The sequence below is a fragment of the Anguilla anguilla genome, chromosome 5 (genome assembly GCF_013347855.1).
Source record: "Anguilla anguilla isolate fAngAng1 chromosome 5, fAngAng1.pri, whole genome shotgun sequence".
NCBI lineage: Eukaryota > Metazoa > Chordata > Actinopteri > Anguilliformes > Anguillidae > Anguilla > Anguilla anguilla.
In genome coordinates, this window is record NC_049205.1 from 21,496,926 (window position 1) to 21,511,708 (window position 14,783).

General features: G+C 37.9%; 1 protein-coding gene and 1 long non-coding RNA gene across 7 annotated transcripts in view; one reads left to right on the forward strand and one right to left on the reverse strand.

Annotated features, from left to right (window-relative positions):
- LOC118227365 (COUP transcription factor 2) lies at positions 1-11,466 on the reverse strand. 6 transcript variants are annotated; one of them, XM_035417740.1, is made up of 3 exons: positions 10,584-11,466; positions 5,072-5,599; positions 1-2,649 (listed from the first exon to the last, which is right to left on the reverse strand). In XM_035417740.1, exons 1-3 carry the CDS (start codon positions 10,621-10,623, stop codon positions 2,375-2,377), a joined length of 843 nt encoding a protein of 280 aa, XP_035273631.1. In that variant the 5' UTR covers positions 10,624-11,466; the 3' UTR covers positions 1-2,374. The 6 variants fall into 6 exon arrangements, with proteins under 6 accessions (XP_035273631.1, XP_035273628.1, XP_035273629.1 ...); XM_035417737.1 differs by lacking the exon at positions 10,584-11,466 and adding an exon at positions 6,655-7,970 and having other exon boundaries at positions 5,072-5,617; XM_035417738.1 differs by lacking the exon at positions 10,584-11,466 and adding an exon at positions 6,655-7,968.
- The window catches only part of LOC118227368, an 18,808-nt gene continuing 13,609 nt past the window's right edge, over positions 9,585-14,783 (forward strand). Inside the window, exon 1 of the long non-coding RNA XR_004765264.1 lies at positions 9,585-10,083. This is a non-coding gene — a long non-coding RNA (uncharacterized LOC118227368). The remainder of the gene's footprint in view (positions 10,084-14,783) is intronic.

Consider the following 14,783-nt stretch of genomic DNA (forward strand, 5'->3'; position numbering starts at 1 on the left):
TTTCAAATTCATAAATTATAATTTAATACCAAGAACAAATTTACAGCAGAATGCTTGTTTACAATAAGCTAACACAAACAAACAAGAATTGTTTTCAACTATAAACTTCCACACACACACTCACGTACATCACTTGCAATAATAATAATAATAATAATAATAATAATAATAATAATAATAAAGTATCTATACGTTATCAATACCCTGCAATAGTATATATATATATATATATATATATATATATATATATATATATATATGTGTGTGTCTGTGTGTGTGCGTGTTCGTGTGTGATAATTACAATCATGTATCATTCTCTGGTCCATATGTATCCTAGAACAACCAAACATAATGTTCAGTTAGTTATTATAATGATCCCTTTTATCCAGCCACAACATGGTGACTTGTGTGTTGAAGAAAACCCTCAAAAGAAAGACAAAATTGCAAGCTTTCACACACACAAGGCATTGGTTATTGTTGAAAAGGAGTGAAACACTAAATCAAAATAGTGGTTCCCCCACCTCTTTTACCAATTCACCTAACCCTGTTAAGTCTTATTACTGAATGTCTTGTTTCTTTTTTTTTAAATACAAGGGCTATTGTACTGAATGCACAGATTATATCTATACAGTAAAAAACATATATATATATATATATATATATATATATATATATATATATATATAATATATATATATATCGAAATGTAAAATAGGTTAGTGACCTGTGGCCATGCATTCACAGTCTAAATACATTTTTTTAAGAAAAAAGAAAAGAGGAAAAAAAAAAACATTTTTGTAATATGTATATACATTTAAAACAGCTTTCAGTGCTACTGGCTAAGTCTGTCACTCATTTTGAAGACATGTTGTATTACCAAATAAAAAATGGCAACCACAGATTTTCTTAATCACATATACTTTGTATAAAAGAGAACTCATTGAAAAGAATTGACCTATATTTACAACAATACTGCTTCTAATTGCTGTCTTTTGTATGTGAAATGCACAATCATAAGACTGATGTTTCAAACCTTAGACTGTTCCCCAGGTTCATAACACTTTATTAACCAATTTAAAAAGTAAATTTAAAATTTCCATCTTTACAGGCACTTGATGCTTGAAGTGTATTGGGCATTATTTAGTGTATTACATTTTGACAGTTCAGAGAACATAACACTGCTTCTGAAAAATATATTAGCTCTAATATGAAAAGGTAAAGTGACCCTTGACCCTTCTCTGCTTATTTTAAGTTATTAAATTACCAAACATTTTTATCGGTGGTAAGCATTCATTAGACTGACAGAGATATAAAATGGCATATAATACGCTATGGAAAACTGATTTAGAGTCACTTGTCACATCGTGCAAGTCTGTAAACTTTTTTTTTTTTTAATGTTGATTCGCCAATACTTCCATCTTAAATTAGCAGAACAATACACTACAGCCACCAGCCAATCACACCCCCTATTAAATGGTTGATTTGATACAAAAACATAATCTCATTGTTTAATCTCTTAATGTTAACTTGTAAAATAATCATGTAATTTGTTCGGTTGAACACTCTGCACTAATTCACTCTAGGTCAAAAGCGCCTTATCAAATTTAGGAATATGGGGAAATAGTCCTTGTTCTACCAATGCAATGAAAGCGTTAGAAAATAAAAAGTTAAGGTTGCATTGTATGATAAAATGATTGAAATCGCTTCAGCTGAAGCGTTGAGCATATTTGACACTAGGCTTTAAATAGTGCTATTAAAAAGAAATCCCCAGTTCCTAACAATAAATTTTCCTATCGACTGAAATCCTTCTATTTTTGGGTCGCTAAAAGTAAACGGAACGTGAACTATTCAAAAGACCAATGTATCACGCGCCCAGTATCACGCATTGTACACATATTGCCGTTGATTTAGTTTTAATTCTCTCGGAATAGATTTCTTACACTGTTTTACTTATGAAGCCATGGTTATATTTTAAACTTTATACTATAGAATCACATCAGCAGGTTTGGAACCACGAAGGAGAATAAATACAAAACAGCTATAGATACATTGACACAGGACAATAATAATTTGGAAAAGATAACTAAGTTTTTACGTTTTCTCCTAATTTTAACAAAATTCTCCTTTTAAATGCACTTTATAATTTCAATTCTGAAAGGCTTTACCGAAAAAAAAAGAGTAGCAAGTTGTTCAGAATGACACGGGAGCTTTTGTCTGAACTGTAAAAGTTTACTGAATGTCTCGGTTTGTTTTTCTTTAATTCACAGTCAGTTTACAAATTGTCTTCGTGTAAGTAAACGTGTGTAACAGCGGTTTTCCTTCTAAAAGAAGCGATAACTAGTGTCGTCTGGGACTCCTCATGTTCTCATCCTGCTCATTGAATTGACATGTAGGGCCAGTTGAAACTGCTTCCGGAAAGCAACATGTCTCTGATGAGGGTTTCAATCGGGGTTTTACCTACCAAACGGACGAAAAATAACTGTTCTATGACCGAAGAGGAGACCGTGCGAAGAGAGGGCAGGCGAAGTAAGAGCTTCCCAAATCGTGTAGGTTGGTTGGGGTACTGGCTCCGGACGTACTCCTCCAGAGCACATTGCGATTTTTCTTGCAAACTTTCCACGTGAGCCACATCTGAAAGACCGCAAGCATCTAGAAAGCGGAAGGAAAGCACAGTAAGTAAGTAAGTAAGTAAGTAAGTAAATAAATACATAAAAATAGGACACTGGACACAATTTGGAACGCTAATTAGTATAGCAAGAGAACTCGAAGGCCCTCAGATGTGACACCAGGGCGGTGATGTGACCTATAGATTCAATCCGTTCAAATTTAAAATAAACTCATGTTCTCTCTCTCACATATTAGGCCTACCTGCCAAACCGTTTAATTTCTCGGCAATATTCAAAACGATATCCCTGGCCTTATCTCACCCAAAATCATCCCGAACCACTAGATAATTACTAATTTTCTGAGTTCATATTGGCCTATGTTCGGCGTATCGCAGTGACACCTTGATTCCATCGCAAGCAATTATTAAATAGGCTTTTACATGTAGGCTACTTAAGGTCGTCACTACGTAATTTCTATTCTAAATAGGCTATGCGATATACATTTTTTTTTTTTTTACATTTGGCCAACAATTGATGAATGTTGCTGCCTGGTTAGTCAACCATGCGTTAGCTTTTATACTTTTCAAGCGTAGTTATTTTATCAAAACGACATGAACCTGTTTGCATGCTTGTATGAAAAGTATAGGCAATTAGCTAGCATGAAGCTGTTTCGTATTAGAACGTATTTCGTTTTTTTTAAATGTCGATTCAGAGATATATACAGAACACAAAAATATACGAAAAAAACATCTTTCCAAAATACACCACAAAATACTAGAAAGCCTCTCATGGGCTTTATACTAATTGGGTTTATTTAAAAATCAACAATACACACCGTCGAGCTGTCTCTGTCAGACCGTCGGACATAATTATGTCTTGTTCTCGCACACAGAAATTGTCAGTATAGATCAACGGATTTTTGCCCAAGCGAACAAATTTGACCTGAACTTAGTATTGTATTTATAGTACAAAAGTAAATTGCAGGCAGAACCCCGCGGAGAGAAATTACGTTAATCGTAGTTCACGCATTCATACGTGTGGACGTAATCACCAATAAACATGGCCGTCGCGGACTCACAGCAAAAACAAGGCAGTTTTATGCTTGCATTTAGGTAGCCTGTTCACTGCAGAAAAGACAACGTTCCAGTAGGCTACAGACAAATAATGCTCGTTTGAGTATTTCAATTGGTGTTTGACAGACTTAGGCCTGGTATTAACCGTAGGCTGTTTATACACGAATCTACATCAGACAAGATAAATAACTGCACAATAGCAACGGCAGGTTGTATCAATTTAAGAATCGCTCTACTGAACACTCTACTTATGGGGAAGCAATAAGCGCATACTGCATTTAGTACACTGGTAATATGCTACATTTAGCAAGTCGTCTATACTTTTTTCAATAACACATAGGCTTTTATATATAAGTATAGGCTCATATGTATATATGTTTCATCGTTGTTCATTTAAACCTTGACAGCGTTACGTTCATCATAATGTGTTAGGTTATAGTCATTCCACAGTTTTGATATGAGCCCAAGAAATCTTTAGATGCTCTGGTCATCCTAAAATAACAACCCGCGGGATGTGAGTTATTTTCCCACATAGCATAAACTATTCTGTCTCAGGCCTTGCATTATAGAGTACGACTACTATACTTGTGGTTACATATACAAGCTAAGGAAGTTGCGGTTTTTCGTAGACAAAAAATGGTGTAATAAGACATGCTTGTAATATGTGGAATCACCCTCCTCCCCGCACACACCCCCAATCACACACACGAGGGCACACACCACCACCCGACTAAAGTAGCATCATTTATATCTGTCATTTCTTAAAAATACAATAATTGATGGTATAAAAACACATAATCATGCAAAAGGAAAAGCCATTTACAGCTAAACCAAATCATATATTTTATGTCATTTGACGTAAAGTGCTTCCAAATTAATATTGACAATGCTTAGAGCTACCTCTAGAAAGTTTCAATAGGCCTATAATTTTATAGAGTAGGTCTTCAGTTTATGTGAGATGTGTTGTGCATCACAATCTACACGTGAACATAACATATATGGCTTTATCATCTAAGAAAAAAACATAGGTACCACATACCTTCATCCCTGTTACAATTAGATTTTAAGTAAATGTGCAGGTTAGATTATAAAATAATTAAACGTAGCCTACATGCTCATATAACACATGAACATATAGGCATATAGCATGATATATATTTTTTTATATTTCATATATAACTCTTGCTGTTACCAAACAAGTGTGTCGGCTACTTGACTAGGCTACGGCATTGTAAATAAGGAGATGCAAAGATTTTATATAAATGCGTTGGAATTTTTTATGACTAGAAAACACACCCACACCACTTAGATCGCATCCGTTCTGACATTTTACTTGGAATGTTTGCAAGGGTAACCTACGGTTTTCCTCTGAGAAGCCTGAACACTGCTTACCTGAGGTGAAAAGCACAATGGCTTTTAAGCAGCTGTATTCGGCAGAGTCGACGTGCAAAGCTTTCAGCTTCTCAACTTGTTCTTGGAAGATCCTAATGTGGTCCATGAAGGCGACAACTCGATCCGCTGACATGGGAGATGCGTGCAGGCCCGCCGCCGCCAAAAGAGGCGCCACGTGCAGTGGCATGGAACACTGTGCAGCGTTCAGAACAAACAACTCGCTCCAGGTCAGCCTCAGAAGGGCCACCTGGTCCGTAATCTGTAGGTCGGGAAAGAAGGGGATATTCCTTGCCCACTCCACGGCGCTAAAGAGCATCCGGGCCGCCAGTTCGCAAATGTTCTCGATGCCCATGATGTTGTTCGGCTGCATACACTGACTGCCATATCGGGATGTAGGGTAGGGCTCCGCTCTCAGAAGAAGCGAAATATATCCGGATAGGTAGGAATGACAGTGTAGGGGGTCCCCGTTTGTCAAGGCGAACTGACCGTGGTGTGGCTGCGTGGGTGGCATCCGTCCTCGTTGTACCGCTGCAGTAAAAAGAGAAACTGCAGATATTGATGCCTGAATTCTACATGTGAAAACAGTTTAGCGTTGTCCCTGACTGCTTGACACATTAACATGTGCAGAAAGTATAAACTGAATCACCTGAAAACAAATACATTATCAGATTACTTATTTGGCCTTCTCGCATTCATTAATTATACTTTTTTCCAACGTCCGCATTGCTAAATCTGTTTCCTAAACATCTCACGTGACAAAAATGATATGGGGCTATGGGACATAACTAATAGTTTTTAAATAGCATAGATTGAAGAAACTTCACAGTGCACAAAAAAACAACAGAAAATGTATGGATCTTTATTCATAACACACCTGTTATTCCCTTTTAAAGAATATATAAATAAACTTCTTGAATATGACAGTACCTATTTGGATTCACTGGAAGTAAGCACAAAGAAAAAGCAACCCTCGCGAGCTAACCCTTAACCTACTTCACTCGCTATTCAAGCAATTACATACTCCAGAAAACTACGCCGACGACTATTTTAAACAAAAAACGCCTAAACTAAACATCATTCCATGCGCTGTACTCCCATCTCAGGTCGACATTTTTCCATTTACAGTACAAATGACGTGCTCGCTGAATCATAAACGAGAGAAATGCGATTTGAAATCATATTGCACGCGATGTAAAACAGGCTGTCTCCGTTCTGCCTCGCCATAACAACACGGCATATCCGTCCTTGTGTTACTCAAATCCAGATGCACACATATTCCCCACCCCCTTTCATCCATAACCGACCAACAGAGTCGTTCAGCATCAAAAAATCCACAAAAATATCACGATACTGACTATAACCTGGTACAGAATGTTTCATTGTATTTTAAATGCTAAGTGATAAGAGATCTGCCCCGTATTGAGTATGTAATGACAGCGTTTCTTGCGTCTTCTTGCCGGGTATCCTGGGGAAGAAGACTCGGGGAGAGAACTGGGAGGGAACAGCGGCACAATACAGGGTTGGTTCAGCACAAAGCAAAGACAAATAGGCTATATCAACAAGGAAACAAAAAATCCCAATACCTTCCCGTCTCATGCCAACTTTGAGGCATTTTTTTAGGCGACAGTACTGACACTGATTGCGGTGGTGCTGGTCGATAGGACAGTTCCTGTTGGCACGACATGTGTAGCTGAGGTTCCTCCGTACACTCCGTTTGAAGAAGCTTTTGCACCCCTCGCATGTAAACTGACCGTAGTGTTTACCGCTAGATTTGTCGCCGCAAACAACGCATTCGATGTGCTGGGGTTGTTTTTCTGCCTGACTCTGGGTCGTCTGGTTCGACTGCGTAGACTGTGTCGTGTTGTTCGGTGGTCCACCCTGAACGGTTGTCTGTGGGGTCGGCGCGGCGACCTGGGAACCTCCAAGGTTCAGCTGGCCTGGTTGAGGAGTGGGGAGCGACAGCGGTCCTCCTTGAGGGGCTTGCGAGGAGAGGGTGCCCTGCGTCTCGGCGACATCGTCCTGGGAGCCCCTCCACACTACCATTGCCATATCTATCAGTCAACGTTAATAAACTTTTTGCCTCCCGTTTTTTGGTATCGTAGTGTTTTATAGTTTCAGAATAACGCAGCAAACTGTAACCGGTCGAGCAGAGATCATTAAAGATGCATAAACGATTGCTCTATGTTTTCTATGCTGTGATCTGACACTTTACTTAAGCAAAGAAAACATCTATTTTTTTCCTTTAAACGAAGAAACGCGTTAGGTGATGTTTTAAACCTGATGGATTGAATAACTGAGCAGTAGCCACGCACTCAGAGGCCAAATCCAGAGTCTTGCAGGGAGCCATTCAGAAACCCCATGAACGAAAACCGATAAAGAAAAAAGTGATAATAAAAGAAAGACAACCGATATACACAGGGAACAGGGAATGGACGAAGAGCCAATGAAGTACAGATGCTGCTGATGCACAAAAAGAAGAAGAAAAAAATATATAAAAATGAAGCCAAAGTCAACTCTAAAAACACACCAGCAGTGAGCGATCGATCCCAAATTCCTTGAGAAGTTCCGGAGAGAACCATTTACTGGCAAAAAAAGAGAAACGATTCTGTTTCTTCCTCTTCTTATTGAGGCAACAACAGCGTGCAGCCGAAAGCAAGTGCTTCAGTCAAATAAGATGAAGTCAACTCTCCGGCAAGCAAGAGTAGGCTACTAATGAAAAAAGATCACAACCTATAGAACCTCCTTCATGCACGTAAAAATAATAAGAAAGAGATCAGAGAATCAAAGTGATCAAATATGTAAAAAAGGGGGAGGTTAGGAAGTGATTGCGATTTGTAGTAGCGAGGCTGGCAGAGCGCTTTCTCTCTGATCAGCTCGCTGCGCTCTCTATATAGTGAACTTTGACACGACTGCTGCAACTTAGCACACGTTACCATGGAGATGGGCTGCCATATAAGGAAAGTGACAGTGTTTGACTGGTCAGAGCTCATGGACCGCCCCCTGAACCCCATTGGCTAATCGGCACTTGCGCTACTTGGTGCTTTGCCAAAGAAAGGGCTGGTAGGCGGATAATTAGTTCGGTCTTAAGGAGAGAAGTATTACTGTACGACCGAAACGAGTAAAAAGAACTGCATTTCACTCTCAAATCTATTTTCTGAACGTTGAAAACAAACCCTGTAATATTTTGGACGTAATCATTTAAAGCTTATTCTCAGACTGTAAAAGTGTGTGGACAATAAAGCCAATTGTAAATACAAATCTCATAAAATGCCGGTTACATTTTACATTGTGATAATACACTTTGAACTGTAAGGTAATTCATTATTACGAATTGGCACGTTTCCGCGGAGTATTATAAAGTTGCACTAATGTTGTATTTTTGCCCACACGTGCATGCAATTTACAAGTAATTGTAATTAAATTAAAATCTGTATTATAGCACACATGTTGATGTCTTGTTGGTGTTAGATGTTTGTATTATTTCATATTGCCAATTTTATGGTTATGTTAGTCTCCCAGTGCTGTGTCGTCACGGGAGACAAATAATAAACACATACTTAACCATAATCTACATATTCCTTTATTATTAAGATAAATATGCATTTCCTTTACAATCATAAGAGATAACTATACCAATAATTACTCTTATTTTGGTGTCGTAAAGTAAAAATTATAACAACGTACATATTATAATACATTAGTTTAGAAATGAGACGTTGGCCTGTTTATCTTATTGTAAAGTTACGCTTTAATAACTCTATGCGTAAGGAATTATCACCTTTTTATAAAAAAATATTATTTTTTGTAACTCTAGCGGTACGCTTTCTGCCCCAAGCGTAGGCATACACTTGTATAAATTATTCAACCGCCCATACTTATTGGCCTACAATTGCAAAACAATCTGAAGCATCTGGAACTGAATAAAAAGGGATTCATGTAAATCAAATCAGAATAAGACCGGCCAGACTTTCAGCCTGGTTTGATGGGACGTTGAACGTGGAAAGTTTTGTCATTTTTTAAGTATATCATGACACCGAAATGCACAATGTTCAGTCAGAATAAATGCAATTGTCAAAACGCAAAATCACACAAAAAGTGCGCCAGATAGGCTGTGATATACTATAAAATGAACAAGTTAAATATTGGAATTCCTAAAGGATGTTCTTGAAAACAAAGCAAATTATCAAATGTCATAAATTGGTATATATTCAATGTAATAAAGGACATAACTACCTAAATGCAAATATATTCCAATTATGTAATGCATTCATATGGAATACACTTCCATAGCGACAGGTACGTTCATATGATACATTTTTGGTCCTATAGTTTATGTTTTGTTATGTTTGCTGGCTGTTATCTACAAGCAGACAACCATTGGCGAGCGCGAAAAAGCATATCCCCTTGTGTTCCAAGTTTTAGCATTTTTTTCAGCCGGCTCGTGGTACTTTGAAATGAGGGCTGTCAGGAGTCTGGTCCTCCTACAATATACAGGGCAAAAACGGAGTGTATGCTGTCCATGAAGGAAAAAAAATTCCAGAGACGGCATCTATTATAGTGTCTGGGTGCCCCCTAGCGTATGGATAATTTCAGCCTCGAACCTAGCTCAAATACAGAAGAGCCATTTTTAACGGAACCTGCTTCGATCTTCCCTCTCTCGCTAACACTAGTCACTACTGCCCAATTTAATCAGATTACCGCTTTAGGAGTCGATACCTAATTGTCTTGGACGTCGCTGCACTACTGTGTGTTGGTTTTCACTTTTACCTTTTTATCTCAGTTTTGGATGCGCACCGGAGTCTTTTTTGTTTGTTTGTTTGTTTTGTGTAGGTTACTCGAGGTTTTGTTTGAAACAATTATTGACACATTTAGCCTGAGTGCAGCACTTTCCCCTCCGGTCATTTCCTCGTTTCCTTCCTTAGTCTTTTTCTGCAAAATTGGCTGTCAAAAGAATACTAGCGCTCTCTAAATAATACCCGTCTCATTCTGGATTTTACCGAGTCTTTCCAGTGGTGAGTCTGCACATTTTGCTCCATTTGTTTGATGAATGCAAGGATACTTGTCATTATTGTTTTCAGCCCGCTGCGAGAAACGGAGAACGGCGATAATAATAATACCATTGCATGGGGTAGCCTATAGGAGACGATTCTGTCAGCCATAGCTACACCAAAACTATACAGTCATACAAACAATCATATTATAATTTGCTGTAAAATATGCATATGCGTGTGTATTTTACATAAATACTTGCCTTGGCGTACTTTTTCAGGGACACGTGGAACTGTGTAAAGTAGTCACTCAAAACGCATAGCCTTTGGACAGGAGTACTTACAAAAGCCTTTTATTCAATAACCCGTCTGTTCACTGTGTTCCTGTTAAATCGATATACATCAAAACGTATATTATACCTAGTTTAAACCACAAAAATCAAGCAAATCTGAAAATATCATAACCTGTATGTACCCATATATATTCACATGCATATACATATTAATTTAAACGTCAGACGTACCAAATGCATATGTTGTTGATTCGTCTTCCGTATGATGCATCTTCCTTCTTTCGTTTAATGAGTTATATATGAGAAATTGGTGTTCTTCTTTTTTTTGGCCAACGATGCTACTTATGAAGTACGGACACCTCCAGAAGACGTCGTAATGATATAAAAATCAAAATGTAAAAACTTTATAAAACAAAACAGTTATCATCGTAACCATAACATGCGCCAAATTAGTTTATCTTGTGTTTTCAACTTTTTTATTGCTCAGGTCTTCGTGGCTTTTCATATGATGAGTTTCATATCATATTCTTTAAAAATAAAGAAAAAGGGGATTGAAATACATTTTGGAGAACAAACCGAGCCTACAGGAGTTTTTACCCACGAAAAGAGCCAAAGGAATCTTTTACAGCGTGCTTTTTCTGTTCCGCAGAAGGCAAAACACGATATTCCGCACTGCTGCGTGGTGTGGGCTGTGCAAAGCAGAGAGGGAGGGAGTCATTAGAGACACCTGTCTGTTTACAAGGAAACCGCTCTTATATGGTTATAGTTTATAGCTTACTAAATTTTTTTAACCAACCATTTTCCCAATCTAGAAAGACCCCTTATAGCCCACTGCATCCATTTAGCCATTCCCTGAGATTCATTTTCGAATCCTTCGAATGACACAGCATCGATAAAATACTGTAGGCAAAATATATAAATGAACAAATATATATGCAAAGTAATAATGTAAATACAATTCAATTTAATGAGAATTTCGGCAAGATTCTGATCAATAACATAACCACCGAGGTAAATTACAGCTACTTTAAAAACAAAGGCAAGTCAGTAGTGAGACGGAAAACTGAAAGAAAAGTACTAAAATACGGACAACAAGCCGGGGTCCTTAAAATGGGGGTTTCTGACGGTGCAACAAATGTGATTTGGCTTCATGGTAACTAGAGTAAATAATAATAGAAAATAACAACAACAGCGCAGTAACAACAAGAGCTGCAACAACAACTAGAATATTAATAAATAAATGAATAAATAATAATAATAATAATAATAATAATAATAATAAATGTAAAGCCATTTAATTTTGGCTGCTTCACTCTTGTATTTTCCCTTCGTGTTGATACTAATTAATTGAAATGAAAGGCTTGAAAGTAACGTTTTATTTTCTTTTTTGGCGAACCAGTTTGATGGTTCTTTGTTTTCTTTACAATTCGCGCTGCAGTGTACTTAACATGTTTCAATGTAACTCATAGCTCACTTAGAAAGCATGGGCTCTATCCAAGGAAGAATTCCCATGGTATCGACTTTTGACACGAAAGAACTGTGGATCGGGAGATGGACGGAGAGGGTCGTCCGTCTTAAAATAGATTTTTATCCCCCCCCCCCCCCCCCCCCCCCCCTCCCCCAACCCATCCACCCAATGTCTTTTCGGATCAGCGCCTTTCAATGGACACAGGGTACTTCCTCATCCAAAAAAGTATGTAAGGCGTTTTCTGCCTCAGCTGATTCTAAAAAAGGTTTGTTCAAATAAAACTCTTCAAAGAAATGGACAATTAGTGGTGCGTCGATAGAGAGGTGTGTGTTGTGCTATAGAGTTCAACAAGATAAGATTGGAATGAGGAAGTATATATGGCAGCAGCAGCAACATAATTAATAAATTAATAACGTACACAATGAAATGTTCAGTGTTACATGAAGGTTTGCAGATTTGAATGAACACTGGGCATTTTACAGTTAGTATGGCGAGGTATTGCTGCAAAGGAAAAGGGCACTTTCTTACAAGGAAGGAAAGGCAAGACATACAATTGTCTTAATTCAAGCCAAAGTATTGCAGCTAAATAATGATGGCTAACAGTCTACATCAGGGCTGATCAACCCTTTTCCGCGAGATATGCCGTCCTGTAGGTTTTCATTTCAACCCTAATTTGACACACGTGATTCTAATGAGCAGCTCAATGAGATTTCTAGCTGTTGAATGAGGTGTATTTTATTAGAGTTGGAGCGAAAACCTATAGGACGTTAGATTTCCAGAGCATGGTTGGGCAGCCCTGGCCTATATTAATAGTGAGGGATGATCCGTTATAATGTAGAAAATGTATATCCTATCCATTTTTGAACACTCGTAATGATGAAATGCCCATTCACATACATAATACCTGTAAGAAGAGCTCAGCGAGACTCCATACACAATAGCTGACCCCCCATAGGGATCTCCATCGATTAGGAGGAGAGTTGGGGATGTCATCACACTAAATATTTACTGATCACACAAAAATGGTTGGAACTTTAACGATTTTCCCTGTTCAGAGTAGAGAAAGGGGTAAAACACTTTATTATTGTTTGTAAAGCAAAGAGCTCCCTCCCAGGCAGGGTGCGTTGGGATGTGTCCTCACCGGGATAAGAGGAGTTAGACGGATCGATAGGCAGTGATTAGGAGAGACGAGTTGTTGAGAACCACTGTGCCCTGGGAAAAGGAAGGAACTTCACACGCTGAGTAGGCTCAGTCGAAGTGCCGGGAAAAGGGACTGAGCGAAATAAAATAAAAACATCATAAAAACAGTACAACTGAACAATCAAAATAGTACAACTAAACAATCAAGGCCTTGTGTGAGATATGGTTATTTAGAAGTATAAAAATTAAGAAAAAACAGAAGTAGGCCTGTACAAATAAAGGAAACTACTCAAGTACTGAAGAAGCCATTTCGCTTCACAAATATTTCCACCACTTTAGGCATGTTGCGTTGTTCCGCGCCTGACACTGCGCATTTATATCTTATATCGCAGGTGAAGAGGCGGTCTTGCTCCATCTTATTTAGATTAAATTTAAATTTTTAAAGGATACGGACTCTCCCCCTGAACCGAAACTCCATATCGATTGGGTGTAGATGTGCGAGTGAGCATCCAGGTGTTAAAGGCGAAGAGACGAAAGTTCACTCTAATCTTATCTCCGCTGTCACCTCGGTCTTGCGAGCGGTGGATGCGAGGGACTCCGACCTCAGGGGTCGCTGAGATCCTGGCCCGATTAACCCTTCCAGGCCTTGCGCAGAGCAAAGGTTAACCAGGCTAATCAACTTTGAGGAGCTAATTGAGTCAAAAGACGCGAAAAATAGTCAAGAGAAAGATAAATGTAATTGTCTTTCCTACAGAGAGCACTGCGTTAATGGATTTGATTCAGTTAAGTGGTCATATAAATCTGGCTACCTTTTTATATCTAGAATGCAACGACTGTCCTTCTTCTCAGTACATATATTAAAATAGGCCTATGGGTTGTGCCATGCATTATTCGAACATGCTTGGAAGCTGCAAGCAATCTTGAGCTTCGTGTTAATCTTAAATAGAGGATACATTTATATTAACTGCAAATAGCCTACATTTGTTGAAAAAAGGTACCGGTGCAGTCTAAGCACGACCTTAAACGCATTAAATACTCCACTTACACTTAAAAACTAAAAACAATTTACTTGCATGCTTTATTCACATAAAAGCTGACCTAAAGTGGGCTATAACTGCTATTTACCATTTATACTTTAATTGAGGTAAAACATTTTAATATGCTCTTAATATGATGTATTTATGGAATGATACATTTTCTATCATACTGCTATTACTGCTATTGTCACGGATACTACTAATAATTAATAAATAAGTAGCCTAGTCCGCATAATACATGCATACAATGTGAGTAATTCGAGATTAGGCAGGTCTTATTCCTGGACCAAAATGTGTAAACATTATTTAAAAAAATCAACATTAGTAACTAATCTAATTATATTGTCACTACATATTTGTATATTCAAATGGATTTCACCGCTTTTTAAGTAGCCGACCCAGTAGCTAATCGTGACAATGTAACGTTTTAAACTGCGCGCTATTTGCATTACATTCTGATGCAAAGTATACTCAAATGGACAGCTGCTTCCTAAAAAAATTTCCTTTGTGCAATTGCAGGGGTTTTGGTTTTCTACATATGGAAGTTCCCGTCAAATTGAATGGAAGTAATAATAAGAATAAGTAAACAAATAAAGAAACAACTTATTACATACTTAAATGCACTGCTCAAGGTTAAAGCCAAAAAGAAAAATGGTGGGCTTCTATCTGAATGATTTCAATTAAAGATCGATGAAATAGATGTGTTAAAGTATAAACCTCACTGCAGATTGAACGGAGACGTGAATCTTCAAACCAGTTTGTGAGTAGTCGATACAGTCACCTTTG